The 19,916-nt window shown below is 43.6% G+C and overlaps 1 protein-coding gene across 1 annotated transcript in view; it reads right to left on the reverse strand.

Moving 5' to 3' along the window:
• Positions 1-506: 506 nt before the first annotated feature.
• The window catches only part of WWTR1 (WW domain containing transcription regulator 1), a 124,429-nt gene continuing 105,019 nt past the window's right edge, over positions 507-19,916 (reverse strand). Inside the window, exons 4-6 of the mRNA XM_084847268.1 lie at positions 7,394-7,527; positions 5,900-6,012; positions 507-2,464 (exon numbers count right to left, since the gene is read on the reverse strand). Coding sequence (XP_084703394.1) covers positions 2,280-2,464; positions 5,900-6,012; positions 7,394-7,527 — 432 coding nt within the window. The 3' untranslated portion in view covers positions 507-2,279. The remainder of the gene's footprint in view (positions 2,465-5,899; positions 6,013-7,393; positions 7,528-19,916) is intronic.

The following is a 19,916-nucleotide window of genomic DNA, read 5'->3' on the forward strand; positions in this document are numbered from 1 at the left end:
AAACCTAACTTAACTTGAGCAACAATGATTTTCACGAGATTTCGATCTGGCCCTAAAAACTTCCTGTTTTCTGAGCATGAAAGAAAGAAAGAAAGAAAGAAAGAGAAAGGAAGGAAGCATGTTCACATAACTAAAAGAAAAAAACACACCTTAGGACTGCCAGCTTTTCACTTTACAGCTGATATCCATAAATAATGGAAAATGCAATAACATTGCTCGAAGACAACTTTTACTGCTCTCTTAATGATTAATTCTATATGTTAAGTGAGCAAAAGAAGAAGTAAGAAGACCTTTAAAACAAAAGGGAAAAATGCCCATTGAAAATATTTTATGCAGGTGCAATAATCTGCTAAAACAAACTAAACTCACAACTACCTACCTTTTCCACAGTCTACCCACCCACCCCTGCCCTATATAAAATGTATTTTTTTCTGAGGCAAAAATTGAACTTCACTGCTCTTGATTTTTCATCACCCACATTTGAAAAGTTTTTTTTTTTTAAAAGACCCTAACTTGGTGCTGTCAGAACAGCTACCTTCATGCAACGATTCTCCAATAAGGTAATATTCACAGGTATTACATTGATCAGTGGTAGTTCTCCATATAGGCAATTCCCCTGATCTGTCCTTCTAATATTCCAGCATCACTGTCTGCATTCCCCCCACCCGCCCCCAAAACCATTCTCCTTCCAAGCCCATATTCTAATGACTTCAGCCTCCCACCCATTTCACTTGCCTTTTTTCTCAGCTAGTCTGAAAAGAAGGGGGGAATAACCCAATCCACTGTTCAGTATTGAACTTGAAACACCGCAAAGAGCAATGCCTCTTGCTTGTCCTGCATATCATGTATTAAGAGGCTTGTATTAATTATAATGCCTTCTATAAAAGGATTGTTTTTTTTCAATATAAAAAAGCTTAAAATTCATAGATTATAAATAATATCAGCTAAAAATACTTAAGGATCTCAGGACGTCATTTGCATTTCAGGGGAAGTGGGGATTTAAAGTCTTCGATGCATTCTCAGTCCCAAATATCAGCTATTTTTAAAAACCCCTTATATGAATATGATAGGTATGGATAGAAATACCACAAAGATAGTGCCTTGTGTCCCATATGTCAGAAGTAACAAACAATTGGCTAAGAATCTTCGCATCTTCGCCATGCTGACAAAGAGATGTTGGCTTATCCACTACCTGATAAAGTGTAGCTTCTGTTTCTAGCTTTTAAAGTTTCATCAACAAAATACATAATTACTTTAAAAAAAGATAACGAGGCTTTACAAAATTAATTTCTACTGCATTCAGAAATGTCAAACTGTGCCACATTTTTCCCTGAATTTAAAAAAATGTGTTTTGCTGAGTATTTGTTTCATTTCCATTTGACACAACTAAACATTTATTGCTTTTATGATCCATTCTAAAATTGTAGTGTATTTTAAACAGCTACATATAAAGTGTAGTGTGTGGTTTAAAAAAAACAACAACCAGACCTGTTTGTAATCACATTAAAATGGCATCAATTAGTACCAGCCTGGTCTATTTTACAATATTGTAGTAGTGTAAAAACTGTAAGTAAAACATTTCACTTACTTTTAGTTTAGCAATATGTCTTATCTATAAACCATACAGTAACTGGAAAAAGAGGCAAATAGTACTTCTTTATGCCTTAGCAAGTTTTACTTAGCAAGTAAAACCATCTTCAGGCTGATTTGGAACTTAAAAAAAAAGATGCTATGTACTCCATACAGTACGAGTTTACTTAAAAATACAATGATTTTTAAAGCTCAGGTTATATAGGTAACAAGCATTTGGTACAATCATCATAAATGCAACTGTAGAACTGCACTCAACTTGATTACATGCAAGGGTTGTTTTGGAATCAAGCTATCTTCTGCAGTCTAAAGTTTCTTGCAGTCAGCTCTCTTTTTTTGGTTAATCAAAATTGTTGTGTGTAACCAATGACCGTAAGTTCAGACATGGTGCAAAAAAAAAAAAAAAATGCTCTCATGCCCTCAAAACATTTCTACGTAACTAAAGATGAACGGTTATAGATGTGTATAAGTAATTCTACTTCTTAAAAATAGATATGTATCTCTATATATTTATATATGTATATTTGTATATATTTCATACTTAAGTTATTGTCAGTGAAATCTAGACCAAGATTCATTGACATAAAGTGGGTTAGGCAAATGTTGGTAATGCATCAGGCTGGTTAGCTGAGGGACTTGAGGATGATCGGCCTTAATTTCTAGAGGGAACGGAAATGTTGCATGATCAGTTACAGCCAGGTGAGAAAGGGCTCGTTTTTGTTGAGGACCGATTCCACATCATTGAGTATGGGAATCAGGTCTTCAGACTCCAATGTCCCAAGGTCAACATTTGTTCCTGGAAGACAGTCAAGGAAGTCGGGGAAACGGGTCTGTTGCGGGTTGATATTCATGGGAGTCTGTGCTACATTATCTCCTGCGAAAGAAGAGAAGAAATTACTGAGGCACTGGCTTCTTCACCAAGATATTATTTTGCATAGAACACAACACCTGTGGTTGTTAACCACAAACAACCCATGAAGAGAATCCATGGTTTGTTGTTGGGTTGTGAATTGTGGGTTGTTCATGGTTAACAAACCATAGTTTGTTATTGCAGCTGGGTTCAGACAACACAATAACCCACGTTTCAACAACAACCCATGGTGCAACAACTGACACTCAACCCATACTCAACCCTTGAGTGTGGGTTATCTTGTTGTCTAAAACCAGCCTTTCAGTTAGCCACAGGTTGGCTTGGTTGCTCCCCAACCCAACCTCCCAATCTAGACTTCCTGGGGGCTATTCATCTTTTACCATTAAATTAGGCTCATCGATCTGTAAGCATGTGATGCTGTTACACTGTTAAAACTACACAAGTCTCACCTTTGTTAGTGGATGGATGGTGAGACTGCCTGGGAGCCTCCTGTAAACCACACTTTACACTCACTCACACACACAACTGCAAGAGAGAGGCTTCCCATTGTTGTTATCCCACGTGGATGCAGTCTGCATGTGTATGCTGAAAGCACCTGGGCAATTCACTCTCATGGGTCTTTTCCCAAACAATTGGTCCTGGTCATGTGTTTGCAGGTATTCCTGTACCATAGGGGTGTATGTGTGTGAGAGAGAGAGAGAGGGAGAGAGAAGGGAACCTCAGTTTCTTAAAGGAAGAATGTTTTTAAGCATAATAAATAAATTAGTGGACACAGTGACTGGGTTCACACAACACGATAACCCACATTCAAGAGCTGAGTATGGGTGAAGCGTGGGTTGTTGTTGAACCATGGGTTGTTGTTGAAATGTGGGCTATTGTGTTGTTTGAACCCAGCCGCAATAACAATGGTTTGTTAACCACAAACAACTCACAGTTCACAATCCAACAACAAACCATGGGTTCTCTTCAGGGGTTGTTCGTGGGTATCAAACCATGGTTTGTTAGCACTGCTGCATTCAGACAACAATAGCCCACATTTCAATAACAACCCATGGTTCAACAACAACCCACACTCAACCCTTGAGTGTGAGTTATCATGTGGTCTGAACCCAGTCAATACTACATTCTCAGTGTCTGCATCTGCAGAAGACCCCACTTGAAAATTTTAGGTTATCTTCATATGCCCTCTTCACATATTTGAAGAGATTCAAAAGCCCTTCATCTGTTCTACGAATGTGGGTAGGTTAGTGGCAGCATTGTTGTGGCACCACCATCTGAAAGGGGCTATAGTCTTCCCCGAAGCTGTACCACTTCAGTATGCAGTTGGAAGTTCACATGACAATGTTCCTCCATACAAAAATAAGTTATCTCTACAAAGAAAACTAGATGCCGAGGAGAAGGATTCTAGCCTAGCCTTTCCTCTGACATGTTAGTTTTCTATGTCAAGGAATTTTTTTTCTTATTTGGAGGAGCGTTCAGTTGCACACCCCCCACTCCCCAACCTGGTATAACCAGATGGAATTTACCACCCCAGTGAGACGAAGGTCTTAATGTCACAGGCTGACATCTTGACATTAGTTTAAACCATCCTTCCCCAACCTGGTGCCCTTCAGATGTTTCAGACCACACGTCCCAGGACTTCTGTCCATTAGCCATGCTGGTTGGGCTGATGGGAGTTGAAGTCCAAAACATCTGGAAGGCACCATGGTGAGGAAGGAAGGCTTAAACAAAGAGGAGAAAGTGGCGACTAAAGTGGTGTTGAGAGTCAGGAGCAATCTGAAGCAATTCTTATGTTCTTATAAGGGCAACTAAAATGATCAAGGGGCTGTAGCATTTCTCCTATGAGAGAAGGTTACAACAGCTGGGATTTTTTAGCTTGGAAAAAAGGAGGGTAAGGGGAGACATGACAGAGGCTTACAAAACTATGCATGGTGTGGAGAATGTCGATAGGGAGACATTTCTCTCCCTCTCTCAAAATACTAGAACCCGGGGTCATCCTATGAAGCTGATTGGTGGGAGATTCAGGACAGATAAAAGGAAGCACTTCTTCACACAGTGCACAGGTAGACTATGGAATTCACTACCACAGGAAGCAGTGATGGACACCAATTTGCATGGCTTTAAAAGGGGTTGGACAAATTCCTGGAGGAAAAGACTATCAATGGCTACTAGTCCTGATGGCTATGTGCTACCTCCAGTACCAGAGGCAGTGAGCCTATGCACAACAGTTGCTGGGGAACATGGGTGGGGGGGTGCTGTTGCACTCATGCCCTGTTTGAGTGTGGCCAACCAGCTGGTGTGGCCACAGCTGGTTGGCCACTGTGTGAACAAAATGCTGGACTAGATGGACCCTTGGTTTGATCCAGCATGGCTCTTATGTTCTTATGAAGCCAATTGGGTTGATGTGAAAAGACCATCTGTGCCCCAACCCAGAGGTGTGTGTCCGTCTTGCTAGCCCTTCAGTACTATCTTCAATGGACAGTGCTGCATGTGCATCTCTATGAATGTATGGAACGAGTCCCTCCAATGAAGTGAAAGGTGAGATCTTTGTAGGTTGGGGGCTACTGGAACTACTGCTCCCACAAGGAGCCATTGGCTCAAAGTACCTTTGGGTTATGACAGAGAAGAATCCCAGAATTTCCACGTCTGAATCATGCTCACACTTACAGCCCAGCCAAACCATTCGCCTGTCTTTGAATAAAACTAGCTGTCAGCAAAGGGTGAGAAGCACAAGCAAAAATTAAGAATATCCCTCTGTGGTCTTATTAAATAAGGTGTACATGAGCTATACCTGTATGAATGCATTTCTTAAGGACCATCACACTTCTGATTCCTAGTGGAACGTACCACCTTCCCACAAGGGCCACCTTGAGCAGTGTTAGACACCTTCATTGAAGAATACATTCCAGAGGCAGGCCCTCAAATCTGTTTCAGAAGTTCTGATGGAGCATGGAATCTGATTTTTTCATATACCAACCAGCTGGAGAAGAGAGCACCTCTGATCATATGCAGAGTACCCGGGACTACTGAGTCACCAACGCCAGCCCCTGCCTAACAGAGGTTTGATGGAAGGGCTTATAGCAGTACTTGAATCACAGGTCCCTCTGCCCTCTTACCTTTTGTGATGGCTCCTTTTGCTATTGTTTTTGGAAGGGTACAGTGGGCTATGAGGTTTGGCTAAAATTGTAGGGAATTAAGGGATGGTGCTTGTGGATTTCACTATAGGCCCCCCTACCTCTTCCCCATAATTTGTGCACTGGCTTATAGAAACATTTGAACCCCAGGGTTTTCCTGGTTTCGGATGCAAAAGAATCTGCTTCTTGGAAGCAGATGCAAAACAATATGCAGTTCAGGCAAGCATAAAAGTGACCCTGGCTGTTGGGGGAATCTCTTATGATTGCGTTAAAATTTTTTAAAAAATTGCTTCTTGTTTCCTACCTGTATCCATCTCATCTACATTGCTGAGGAAGTCTTCAGGTGTAGTTGGTATGCTGTAACATCCTAAGCCTAGGCCACTGTCTGTGCTCTGCTCCCTGGAGTGGTATGGCCCACTATGAATTGAGACATGAAGAATCCTCAGTCAAAGTTGTGCTTCATCAAGACATATGTCTCCAGGATGGCTCTTGAGAGGACGGCTTGAGCCCATGTGGCTAGACCTAAGCGCCCAAGATAGGCCTGGATGTACTCTACCTGTTTTGACAGTTCCCCTGTGCCAATCAGTTATCTAGCACAGAATTTGGCAATCTGGAAAGCATAGCTTTGTTTGTTTGTTTTTTAAACCCAGACAAATCATTCTAGACCTCATGGTTGCAATTAGGCGGCAGAGAAAGCTCAAAAATGAGATGAAGCTAGGCATGCGTAAGGGAAAGGGCCCACAGTTCTGCGGGAGAGCACATGCTTTGATGCAAAGGGTCCCAGGTTTAACCTCTACAATGTCCAGGTTTAAAAACAAAGATTAGGTAGCAGGTAATGGGAAAGACCTCTTCCTGAGACCCCCTAAAGCCACTGCCAATCAGGGTAGACAATTCTGGACTAGATGGATAAATAGTCAGAGATGGTATAAGGCAGGTTGCTAGGTCCCTGTGGCCAGGGGTTAGGTTTCAGCACATTGCAGCTTCCTGGGCTTATTTCCCAACCCCTATTTCCTGTCCCCTGACTGTGCTGACCCACTTATCCACAACATCCAGGTCCATTCCCTTCCATTTGCCACTCCACTCTTGGCCAAGAATTCCAAATTTGTCAGTAGCCTGACTCTGGGAAGAAAGTTTACAAAGAGTAAGTGGAAATAGGCAGAAGTGCATGTTACTTTGTATGTTTTAACCAAATCTGGTCCCGCCCCTCTTGACACCAACCATGTTGGTTATGTCGGGCACACGATACCCACAGCCAAAACTTTAACTGGGAGATTATGGCATTTATCTCCATGTTGCTGCATCACAACTTCCACTGATGCCAGATTATGTCAGTTGTTCAAAAACAAATAGCCGTGTCAGTCCATTAGATCAAAATTCACAGGGACAGTAAAGCAGCGCTTGTATATTAGTACCAATCAAGTTTCACCATGTGGTATGCAAGTTTTTCTAGTTACACAGATATCTTCCTCAGGCTGAATGCCAGTCATATGTCTTACACTAACATCACTCTGTTCCCAAATTACAAAGATCTTTGGCCAGTTTCTGACCAGTTCCCTACAGACATCTATAAGGAATAGTTAAATCAGAATTGGCTATAGAACAATTAAATGCCCGCTTAATTAAAGCATCCACATTTTAACAGGCAAAACTGCCTTTTCCCCATCTCTATCCCAATCTACAAACTGAAAGTCTAAATGACTTTGCTTGGAAATCACAGGCTCCCTAACAGGTAAGAGAATTTCAAACTTGGCCCAGACTACAGAATATAAAATTGCTGGTGAGCAAACAGTGTACTTGCCTGTTCAGGAAGGGATCCGACCCATTATTTGTAATAGATCTCATGTCTTGTGTCATGTTAGGTGTGCTCACCGCAGTCTGAACCGGGGCCAGGTTGTCAGACTCCATGGGAAGTTGTCTGTACAAATCAGCTTCCTAAAGCAGAAAATGAATACATACTGTCAGTGCTGGGGCATAGGCAGCCAAGAACACAGGGTGCTGGAGGTATGCGTCCCACATATGCTCCGATTCTTTCTATTCACCAGGAATGCTCACTATTTTCAGGAAGCTGTCCAGAATAAATCAGTGCTCTATTTTGCCTTGCGGGGCAGAAGCACATTTTGTGCCTGCCTTCAACATTTTCTTTTTGCTGGTGTTCACACATGCACACTAGAATTCTTCCGCTTTCAACTTCTCCCCCAGCCTCTAGATGCTAAATGTTTGAGATGCTCTAGAGTACAAGAATGTAAATGCATGCACATAGACACAAAAAGGCAGTGCTTCGCTTCCCGTCCACCCACAAATCATGTTGTGGAATGTGTTTGAGCTGCAGCTATTCTACAATATGTACAACCAGATCGATAGTGAAATGATTGAACTGCCCCGTGGGAAGGTTCCCAGAAGAGAGAGGGAGGCAGGTGAAGATCACCTCAGGGCCCTGCGTTAGCTGGAATGTCCCTCCTTTCCTCTACAGGCCTTTCTACCATCAACTGCACTGTGGGACGGATCTTTAGGAGTTATATTTCATATTGTTTTATAATGGGTTTTATTAATATATTGTTGTTTTATTTGTAATCTGCCTTAGTAGGATTTTATCCTGAAAGGTGGGATATAAACAACAACAATAATATGTTCAGTTTTTAATACAGTGCAAGACAGGCCATTGCACAGTAAATGAACTGCATATATAGGAATGTGTAATATGAAGAGCCTTCATCAATGTGTAATGGTGAGTGGGAATGATACAGGAGTGATCCTTTCTCAGAATGTGTTACAAATACACAGGTCCTTATTTCAGACTGTGAAATATTAGAAGCTCTGTTCGAAGCAGGATGGGACCAGACAGGGCTGGCCCTAGGATAAATAGAGCCCTGGGCGAGGACTGCCTTTGGTGCCCCCTCTCTTGGTAGTCCATTTTGCAGGGCCCCCCCCGAGGATTTATGGGGCCTGGTACAGGTGTGTTGTCCATACGGAACGACATTGCTCAAACCTTGATTTCTCCGCTGCTGCACTACAGTTTGCACAAGCCAAAGTCTGAAAAGCCACATTCTGAGCAGTGGCAGTGCACTATGCAACACAGTAGAACTATCACAGGTTTTACTTACAATATTTTGTTTTGTAGCAGTTCCTCTCTTTGGGTAAACATTCTTTATTTTAGAATATCCATTATTTTTATCTTTAAAAATAATAAAGAAAAGCTATTAATAAAAAAAATTATCCTGCTGACCTCTTACTGCTTTATTTTATTATTATTTAAATAGTGCTTATAGAGTTTACAGTATTTGAACTGCTACGTGCTTGGTAACGTTGCCTCAAAGAAAAGCTGTGTTCCACTGATTTTTACCTACCCCAAATGATATCAAAGTAGAAATGGAAAAAGAAACATACTTTAAAGCTAACTGAAGGAAGATAATTTCTGTAGTTAGTACCCGAACAACCTGTAGAACCTTAAAAGAAAGATGACACTCGCTTTTTGGCACCCTGGCTCACTGCAGGCAGTGCATTAAAAAACACAGCCACTGAGCTCACCTTGGTATCCCCCTCAGCTCAGCTTGGCATCTTGGGTGACCACCCAGCTCACCCACCCCTAAGGCCAGCCTTGGGACTAGAGCTTGGAGAGAAATGGGGTGGATCCAGAAGGGGGCTGATGCCAGGCTAGGAAGGCAGGCTGAGAGATGGGGGACAGATGATGAAGTTAAGAGCGGTGCTTGGGAAATACATGGGCAGTCTTTCAAAACAAGGCCAGAAATCTGACCTGGAAACATTTTAAGTCAGGTCATGCCCAGAGGAGCCAACAGACTGTCTTAGTAGGTGGAACCTAGGATGATTAACACAACTGGTTCAACCTTGTCTGTGTGGCCTTGAGCAGTTCTCCACATGGGCCAAAGTAACACAGGTCAGGATGCTTCGGCGTCATTACAGCAGGGCCCACCTGGACATGGGCCCCGGATCTTTTTTTGAGCTGGGCCCTGGATCTTTTGAGCTGTCCTAATTGCCTTTTTCTTTTTTACATTTTCCCATTGACTTGCATTGGAAAACAAAAACGGCCATAACATTTTTAGTTTGTAAGATAAATTCATGAAATGTGGAGGCTTGGACGCCCCCATGGAGCTGATTGGATTTGCCAAATTTCAGGCAGTTAGGTTCAGTGGCTTCTGTGCTAGTCACAGGTAAAATTTGCTATTTTCAAGAAAATCTGTCAAAATAAAGAGCTATAATTTTTTTGTGCTTCCACATACATGCATTGAATTTGGGGACCTGGCAGCCCCCATAGAGCTGACTGAGCCTGCCAAATTTCAGACAGTTAGGTCTAGTGGCTTTTGTGCTAGCCACAGGTAGTAAGTAGTGCCAGAAAGAGTGAAGTGGCTGGGCCAAAGCCGAAAGGACACTCAGCTGTGGATGTGTCTGGTGGTGAAAAGGAAGTCCGATGCTATAAAGAACAATATTGTTTAGGAACCTGGAATGTAAGATCAATGAATCAAGGTAAGCTGGAGGTGGTCAAACATGAGATGGCAAGATTGAATGTCAACATCTTGGGAATCAGCGAACTAAAATGGACGAGCATGGGCGAATTTAATTCAGGCAACCATTATATCTACTACTGTGGGCAAGAATCCCTTAGAAGAAATGGAATAGCACTCATAGTCAACAAAAGGGTGGGCAAAGTAGTACTGGGGTACAATCTCAAAAACAACAGAATGATCTCAGTACGAATCCAAGGCAAACCATTCAACATCACAGTAATTCTAGTCTATGCCCCAACCACTGAGGCCGAAGAAACTGAGATTGATCGGTTCTATGAAGACCTACAACACTTTCTAGAACTAACACCAAAAAAAGATGTCCTCTTCATCATAGGAGATTGGAATACTAAAGTAGGAAGTCAAGAAATCACCGGGATAACAGGCAAGCATGGCCTTGGTGTACAAAATGAAGCAGGACAAAGGCTAATAGAGTTTTGCCAAGAGAACATGCTGATCATAGCAAACACTCTTTTCCAACAGCACAAGAGGCGACTCTACACATGGACATCACCAGATGGTCAATATCGAAATCAGATTGATTATGTACTTTGCAGGAAAGATGAAGAAGCTCTATACATTGAGTAAAAACAAGACCTGGAGCTGACTGTGGCTCAGATCATGAACTGCTTCTTGCAAAATTTTGGCTTAAATTTCGGCTTCTTTCTCCCTCTTCACTTTAATTTCTCCTAAATAGCTGTAGGACTCAAATAATCCCAAAGGGAGGGTTAGGACTATGTGGCGTCATGACTGAGAAACTGCTGGGGCTTTTAAATAGGTTCTACAGTTTTAAAAAAGCTAGAAAAAGCTCTCAGCCACCTCACCTCATAAAGCTCATTTAAGTACATGCAATCATTGCAAACCCTGCACAGCCTCCTAAATTCCTCTGAAGTACTACCTATCTGAAAGGAGCCACTTGGCTTAGGGAATTCTCTCTACCCCCCATCCCCATGCACATTTCCAATCACCATTCTTCTTTTCTTCTTCCCTCCCCTATCCTGTTCTTTCTTTTTCTTCTTTATTACACTCAGAGCATATCTTGGGGAATTCTCTTTGGTGGGCAAGAGAAGTTCTGAACTGTATTTGACTTTATACGAACAGACAAGAGGGTTGGTTTTTCTCCTTCTCCTCACTCAAGTCTTTGAGAAGAGTGGGTTCACATGGTTGCAGAGAAACAATTCTGGGGCTGTTTTGTTTGTCAGTTGCCATTATCCAGCAATAGGAAGGGCTGCAGCTCAGTGGCAGAGCACCTGCTTGGCATGCAGGAGTTCCCAGGTTCGATCCCCAGCATCTCCAGGTAGGGTTGGAAAGAATCCTGCCTGAAACTCTGGAGAGCCGCTGCCAGTTAGTGTGGACAAGACTGGGCTAGATGAACCAAGGGCCTGACTCAGTATAAGGCAGCTTCCTATGTTCCTATGAACAAAAAGCTTTAATTAAGAAAATAGGAGTTTTGGGAGTTTTTTTAAGTGGAGGGGAGATAAATATTGCTAATTTATGCAATCCTATGTATGCCTACTGAGAAGTCCCATTATGGTTAATGAGGCTTACCCTCAAAAAAGTCTGCATAGGATTCCAGCACAAGTTACTTTTGCAAGGAGGTTTGGACCTTGATGTTCTGCATGTTTACTCAGAAATAAGACCTGAGTTGTGAGCATGGTACTGCAAGCTTAATACAGTGCTTACCCAATTCTGTGAATGAATTGACTACCCTTTCAGCTCAGTCCTATGCATGTTTTGTCATTTGTGGGTTTGCGGGTTTTTTGCATGAACTCTAGCTTCAATGGTGAGGGAAAAGCACTTAGTATATGCTCAGAATTTCTCCATAACTTAGTCCTAGTTTTGAAAACAGATTCATTGGCTGAATCCTGGTAAAGTCTTGGCACAAATGAAGTTATGGGGAGGAAGGTACAATGAGAGCTTGTGCATAACAAGGAGGAGGTAGAGAGGAGTTGCACAAAACAAGGCACCTGTTTTTATGAAGAGTTGCTGGAGGATGGTAGGATGAGGAGGGATGGTTGCATGGAGGGGAATAGAATTGGTAGGGGGAGAATGTAAGTGCTCATTGGTGAAAGAAAAACATTCTGCACATGCTCAGAGGCACCCTATATTTAAGAACATAAGAAGAGTCGTGCTGCATCAGACCAAGGTCCATCTAGTCCAGCATTCTGTTCACACAGTGGCCAACCAGATGCCCACAGGAAACCTACAAGCAAGACATGAGTGCAATAGCACCTTCCCACCCATGTTCCCCTGCTGCTAACACTGGTGAAATGTAAATAAATACTAGTAATTCTAAATTTGCAGGCATGTATATCCTTCAGAAACTTTGCAGATTTCTTGCCTGGGAGACATCTCTAATGAGCGGTGCATTTTCATACAAATTTACCCAAAAACTATCAGGGAAGGTATGAATGGAAGGGAAAGCAAATCACTCCCTCCTCCAAATTGGAGAACTCCCCTTCCACGTGAACTGCTGCACCTATCCTTCTGAAACTCTGCTGGGTTCTTACTTAGGGACAACTGTAGGCTGTCTGTAATTTTCAGAACAATGTTCCACAAGGAACATAGGGAGATAAGTATGTCCTCTTTTGGAGACCTCATAATGTCAAGGCCACCCTTGCACAAAACCCCTTGTGGCTAGCATTCTGAAATTTGGCAGACATGATCTCCTCTGATGGGGCAGTGAATCCTGAAATTTGTATCCAATTCTTCCAAGGATTGGAATGCTATTGGCACTTCCCTTTAAAAAAAAATCAAAATAAAAACCCTGCACCTATTTTTCTGGCATGTGGCAGGTGTAATCCCCTTCTAGGGGGCTACTATGCCTGAAATTATCATCGATTCCTGATTGAGAACAAAAAGTTACAGGTTTTTTTTCTAATTTCCCATGGTAGTCAACAGGAAGCATAAAGACTCATCACGTTTGGTGCCAAGCTAAAGTGGTCCGACTACAAATTGGCCAGAGTAGAAGCGGGAGGTTTTCCAAAATGCTGAATCGGGGTCTGAGTTGAAGTGGGGTGGGGGGTCAGTGCACACTCTGTCTGTCTTTCTGCAATCTATACACACATGCAAGCACACTGCATGTACACACACATACACACACACATATATATTAGACATGCGCTTAGACTCGTATATGCAAATTTGTGTTATGGGCCTGTGCCCTGGATCTTTTAAGAACCTAGCAGTGCCCCTGCTCCTGACACATATATCTGAAACCAGAAAGTATATTTATTTATTACACTGATATCCCACCTTTCTTCCATCGTGGAACACAAGGTGGCTACAAACGTATCCCAGGTGGTCTCCCCTTCAAACACTGACCAGACTCAGACCTGCTTAGCTTCAACTATGTGGCTGCCTCATGTGCCTTCAGGCCATGCCCTGGGTATAGAACTTTGCAAGCAATTTAAAGACACCAAAGAATGTCTGCTCAGACAAAATGTGACAAAAGCTGGAGAGTTGGGAAATTCCAATTATGGGCTAGGACCCACAGGAGTGTTGTCCAACAATGCTTTTCAGGCCCTTGTTTACATTGCCGCCCTTGTGGTTGCTCCCCCTCGACCCCTGGTGAACGGGAGCAGTACTTGATGTGGCATAGAGCAGGGATGGGCTGAAAGTAGATCTCCAGATGGTTTGGGCTTCAACTTGCAGCATTCTTGCCCACTGGCAGGGGCTTCTGGGAGTTAGAAGCCCCAAACATCTGGAGTTCTATCTTCTGCCAATCCTGGTGTAAAGGGTTTGCAGCCAGAAGGGGAAACTGGCCATCCCTCCATGAGCACACAAAAGCTCCTTAGGTGTGTACAAGTCTGGGCCATGGAATTTATTTATTACATTACAGAACTTCACTGCTACAGACATAGTCTTGTTAAGAACTGTCTCAAAGAAGCAATGCAGAGCACTCACATTATCAGCCCGATCCTAAACTCGAATTATGGCTGCATCTCCTTTACGCCTATGAGCTACTTATGATTTGTGATGATGTAAGAGGAAGCCGAAATCCAATGGGACAAATGTATGGCTGCATATGCGATTTGATGCATGATTATATTTAGAATTCAAGCTTTGTAGTAGTTAACCATTCATTCCCCTGGAACTAGCAACCTGATACAATAGAATACCAAACTTCTCTAGGAGAGGATTCAGAGTACCGCGGGACTGATAAGACTGAGGCTGTTTTTTTGTAGCCTGACAGTGACACCTAGTGGGACAAGAGAGTGATGCAAGGGGTGTATTCCCTAGGGAAAACCCCAGAGGGACTTTTAGTCATAAAAAGTGCAGGGAGTTCATATCTCCTGTCAGTCACCCACATAATTGACTGCATACTGATCCAGCTACGGAGCATAGCAAAATATGAAAAGTACATAAGCAATCAGAATTCTAAATATACAGCTATTCATGTTGTCTTTGAGCTTAATCCAAGTTTTGGAACTTCTCCTGCATAAGCCCCACCGAAATTAACCAGAGTGGTATAGGAGTGCGTATTATGCTCTTGTGTGGCTTCCATTTATTTCAATGGAGCATACGCAAAAGAAATTCTTGGTCGATTGTGCCTAATTCTAATGCATAAAAGGGGAAAGTCTCCTACACATTAACAGAATTTCATTAAAACAATTTCATTAACAGCAGCTCCAAATGGCACAGAAACATAAAGGTTTTGTCTGTTCATCAGGTTGTGGAATCTCTTAAACAACCCTCTGTTTACAAAAGGGAAAGGCTGGAATAATCCAAGTGGTACCGTAAACATTTTACAGAATATTCAAAACTCTTTTGCTGATGAGAAAGCTGTTGTTACAGACATTGAGGAAGGCCAAAAGGCAGTAATATTTGTGGTGAGGATCCAAGCACTCAAAAGTTTTCATAATCCTAACCAAAAACTCCAACCTCACATCTATAAACCCTACTGAAACCCAGTGGGCTAAATGTGTACTTCTGAAAGAATAACTGAGCATGTACCCTAAGCTGGATAGAAATCCAAACTTCTTCACAGCAATAGGGCACAGTCCTATCCAGGTGCCCATCAGCCTCTGAACTCAGAGACTGACAGTATCCTATGCAGAGTGGGGTGTGCAGAGGCAATCTCACCTCCGTGCGCCTCCTGCTCTGCATTTCAGCTAGATGGCTGCATTCACTCGTCTAGCTCAGGCATCAGGCATTGGGGAGTGGGAGGGAAGGAGGCTAGGGAGGCCTGGGGATACAGTGTAAGCCATCCCCTCCCCTCCCATCGGTATGCCCCCTTTCCCTACCCTCTGAGGTCACCTTTGTGACCTCAGAGAGGCAGCTGGTCAGTTCTGTCCATCCACTGGCTGTGAGGGGGACAGGGAAGGAGCAGGGAGCTCGGGCCTCTGCATCCTATGGCCCCCCAGATGCTTTCTAGGGGCCATAGGATTGCCCTCTTAGGGTACAGATCCCATGAAATATATATTTGTGTATAATTTTATTGATTGATCTACTTTAAAAAAAATCTATATCATGCCTTTAAAAAAAAAAAAGAACTCAAGGTGGCTAACAATAAAATACCAAACAATATATACAAACAAATACACAAAATTAATCAAACCATCACCATAATAAAACACATTTAAAACATAAGGGGCTAAAAAATTCCAGCAAGCAGCAAACACAGCAGTCTGTAAGACCAAAAACAGGATGAAGATAAATGGGACCAGCATTGACATATCCAGAGAAGAGGTATTTCTCAACTAAATACCTTCTTCAATAACCAGGTTTAAAGCAAGGTTCCTAAAGGTATCTAGCACTGGGCTCGTCGAAACTCAGACAGAAGAAACACAAAGTGGGGACCACCACTGAAAAGGCTCTACACCCTGTCATTGTATGCCACACCTCAGACAGCGAAGGGAACTGGAGCAGGGCCTCAGCTGATCAACTGAACATGTGGGAAGAAGCATATGAAAAAAGTTGGTGCTTAAGGTATCCAGGTCCCAAGACATTTAGCACCAGAAAACAAACCCAAACAGGCATAATATGTTCTGAATGCCTTGCGCCATACAACACCCTGGCAACAGCAATTTTGTACTTATTCCAGTTCCTGAACTCTGTTTTAAGGGCAGTTCCATGCAGAGTGTGATGCAGTAATCTAATCTGGAGGGAAGGGCATGAATAACTGTGTTTAGGTCTGGTTTCACCAGTTAGGTCAGAGCCGGCATACCAGCTGAAGCTGGCAAGAGGTGCTCCTCACCACCGATCCTGCCTGCGCATCTGGTGGGAACATCGGGTGGAGGAGTACCCCCAAGCTTCAGACCAGGTGGAGTGCACCCCCATCCAAGACACACGGCACTCTAAACCTGAATCAGCAGTACGTCTGTTTTGCCTGGAATAAAGAGGAACCAAGCACTATAAGTGAGAATGTTATTGTTTTTAAAAGTAGTAATTAGAATTTCTCTTTCATTATCCTAAATCCTCCAAAGGGATACTGGTATGTGCTTCATTTTTCTTGTAAGCAGTGACTAAATGTATATTGGTTCACTTAAGCTGCCTTTGTACCCATGTTGATGGTACTTTTGTAGCTTGTTGCCTACTGATGGTGCTATACATGTTAGCAATCATAGGTTTAACACAGAACTGTGACATGCCATAAGGATCTTGGATGTGCCTCTGCACCTTCATATTCAGGCTGCTTAACACTTCAAGAACAAGGTAAATATCAGACCATTACAAGTTTTTTCTCAAATGTTTCCTTCCCAGTACAAAGTAATGTCAAGATAGGTCACTTTTGCTCTGGCCTGCTGCACTTTCCATACCTACCGAAGTTACTTGCAATTTAATACCACTGGCTATTTCCTGTTGCCCAGCTGAGCTGATCCAATCACTTGTCACTCTGGAAATCTAATGATGCTGCTTCTGGAGCTGAAATAGGAATCAAGCCTAGTTTAGGATGCAGAGTACATTTGGTACCCTTCTCTAAGACTGTAAGATTCACTTCTTGTGCCTTTCAGTCTTCAGGGAAATCCGTAAGTTTCTCAGTTTAATCAAGAGTACATTGCATGTGTCCATGAGTGTATGTTTTATAAAGAGAGAGGGCAGGGGAGCAGGTGCGGGAGCATGCTCAGTCCTCAATGGGTTATTTTGGGCTCTCCCCACCCCCCACTTTTAAGGTTTTAAACCCGCCCAGGTTTTTTGTACTTCTGCTTTCAGGAGCGCCCTAGCGGCCTCTTTCATTACACTCCAATAGCCGACTCAAGACACAGACGAAAGGATTCTTTTCAAGGCTTTAATCCTTTTACAACTTAATGACTCCTTCAGATGCTAATCACCAGCGACTAAGCAAGGAACAGCAGAGTAGCCTATGCTCTGTGTAGGCAGTTGGTGCCCGTTTGAAGGAGAATCACTTGCAGACCCTGAACTTATGGGCTAGGGAGAGATCCTCCCTCTTTCCCTTGGGTCCACGGGAGGCGGCCGTTGCTTGCACGCCAAACGGGCACTACGCCTCCTTTCCGTGCCCTCCATCGCTTGTCGCTCCCTGCGTCTGTGTCAAGCGTCTAGCAAGCCCCCTTCCTGCACTTTCTCACTGCCAGGATCACTATCCATCTCAGGAATGCTGGCAGGAGGAATCTCTGCCAGCTGCTGCACCTGTAAGGGATGAGCTGGCTCCTCTCCCATGGATTGCTGATCCTCCTCAGAATCAGAACTGCTCTGGGGTTCTATTGGCTCAGTTTCCACCCTGACATCTGCAAACCTTGGAGCTTCTCTAAGCCTGCCAATAGCTCCCTCTCACGTGTGGATGGGGCTACATAATCTTCTTATGTAGATTTAGTTACATAAGAATCCACGCTTGTAGAATGAGTTTGCCACTAGTATACAGGATGCTTCAATTACAAAGAAAATTCTGCTCTGGTCCCTCAGTTCTCCTATTGGGTTTCTCAAATGTGGACTTGACTCAGGCCTTGACGTCATCATTGTGTTGGAGATATGGGACCCCACCAGTGGGCTTATGTACATGTTTTTGGAGCTGCCCTCAAGTTATTGATTTGGGGCATGGAGCTCTGTGTTAACCTCAGTTTGCCTTTGTCTGCATTGACCTTGTTCTACACTGACAGGGTTAAACAATCCATTAGCTTTCATGCACAGGTGGGAGAAAGCGCTTTTACTCAGCAACTCACAACTGGCTCCTTCGTAGGTTGCTTTGCATGTTGCCTGAACTCAGGGCACTGGGTTGTTGGTGGGCTAAGCATTCAGAGTTCGGATGACACGCCAAGCAACCTACGAAGGAGCCAGTTGTGGGTTGCTAAGTGAAAGCAGGCGTGTCAGGTGCACTGCAGGCAGCACGTCAGTTCCCTCCCACTCATCCCCAACAGCCCATATGCCCATGTTGTTGTGTCTGTCAGGGTGGAAACTGAGCCCATAGAGCCCCAGAGCAGTTCTGATTCTGAGGAAGAGCAACAACCCGTGGGAGAGGAGCCCACTCCTCTCTCAAGGGTGCAGCTGCAGGGAGAGATTCCTCCTGCCCGCATTCCTGAGAGAGGTAGTGACCCTGGCAGCGAGAGAGCGGGGGATGGGGCCTTGCTGGACGCTCTGCGCAGACGCAGGGAGCGGCGCCAGTTGGAGGGCGCCGAGAGGAGGCGCTGTGCCCACTTGGCGCTACGACAACGGTTGCGTCCCGAGGACCCACTGGTAAGAGGGAGGACCTCTCCATAGCCCATAAGTTCAGAGTTTTCCCGCTCTACTCCTTCAAACGGGGATCAACTGCCTTACCTGGAGCTTAGGCTACTCTGCTAGCTACCCCAGTGCAGATCTTTGCTTAGTCGCTGGAAATTAGCATCTGAAAGAGTCATTACGTTGTAAAGGAATAAAGCCTTGGAAAGAATCCCTTTCGTCTGTGTCTTGAGCTGGCTATTGGAGGGGACTTTAAGAGGCAGCTAGGGCGCTCCTGACAGTGTCGTACAAACTGGCCCAATATTTTCCTTTAGCAATTTGGTTCTGGATTATATTTTGTCCTGGTGGGCACTTTCAAAATATAATACTGTATGGCAGCCTTCCTCAACACTGTACTATGGCTATGCTGGCTGGGAATGATGGGAGCTGCAGTCCAACACATCTGGAGGGTGCCCGGCTGGGGAAGACTGCTGAATGGGTCCAAAGAGTTTCCCTGATGGTATTTCAACACTGGAAGTCTTGTCACTGCAGTCCTATTGAGTGGGGGGTAGAAGGAATGCCGGAGGTCAGTGTGGAGGAAAGGACCCCTGAAGTTTACACTTTTATTTGGCAGGACATTGCTGATTTCTTTCAGTACTGAAACTCATACCGGCCTACACCTCCCTGTTCTTTTTTTACCCTCCTCTCTCCTCCTGAATTTTCTTTCTTTCTTTCTTTCTTTCTTTCTTTCTTTCTTTTTCTTTCTTTCTTTCTTTCTTTCTTTCTTTCTCTCTCTCTCTCTCTCTCTCTCTCTCTCTTTCTTTCTTTCTCTCTCTTTCTCTCTTTGCTGTTTGTTTCTCATTAGCTCTTGGGGGAAAGCTGTGGCTTAGGATGTGCGAGATGGGCTATTGTTTATATTGCATAGATTTGTAAACTCTGTAAATGCATTATTAATTTGCCAATTAATAAATGGAATGTGGTGCAGGGCTGGGTTACTCAATTACATTGTTCAACCACACCCTCTGGTCTGCGAGTCTGGGGCTGCCTCACGCATTTCATGACACAGCAGTTCTTGGCACCCTAGTCTTAGCAGGCATATTCCCTTATGATACGCGTGTTGCTGCATTCGTTTACAGGGTGGGTGGGTAATGGGCAACTCAGGTGAATACAGTGGTACCAGCAGTGGGAGTTTGTAGCACTCCTGAACAAAGG

Source organism: Heloderma suspectum, chromosome 3 (genome assembly GCF_057233095.1).
Source record: "Heloderma suspectum isolate Gila_16-S chromosome 3, 16-S_ref, whole genome shotgun sequence".
Taxonomy (NCBI): domain Eukaryota; kingdom Metazoa; phylum Chordata; class Lepidosauria; order Squamata; family Helodermatidae; genus Heloderma; species Heloderma suspectum.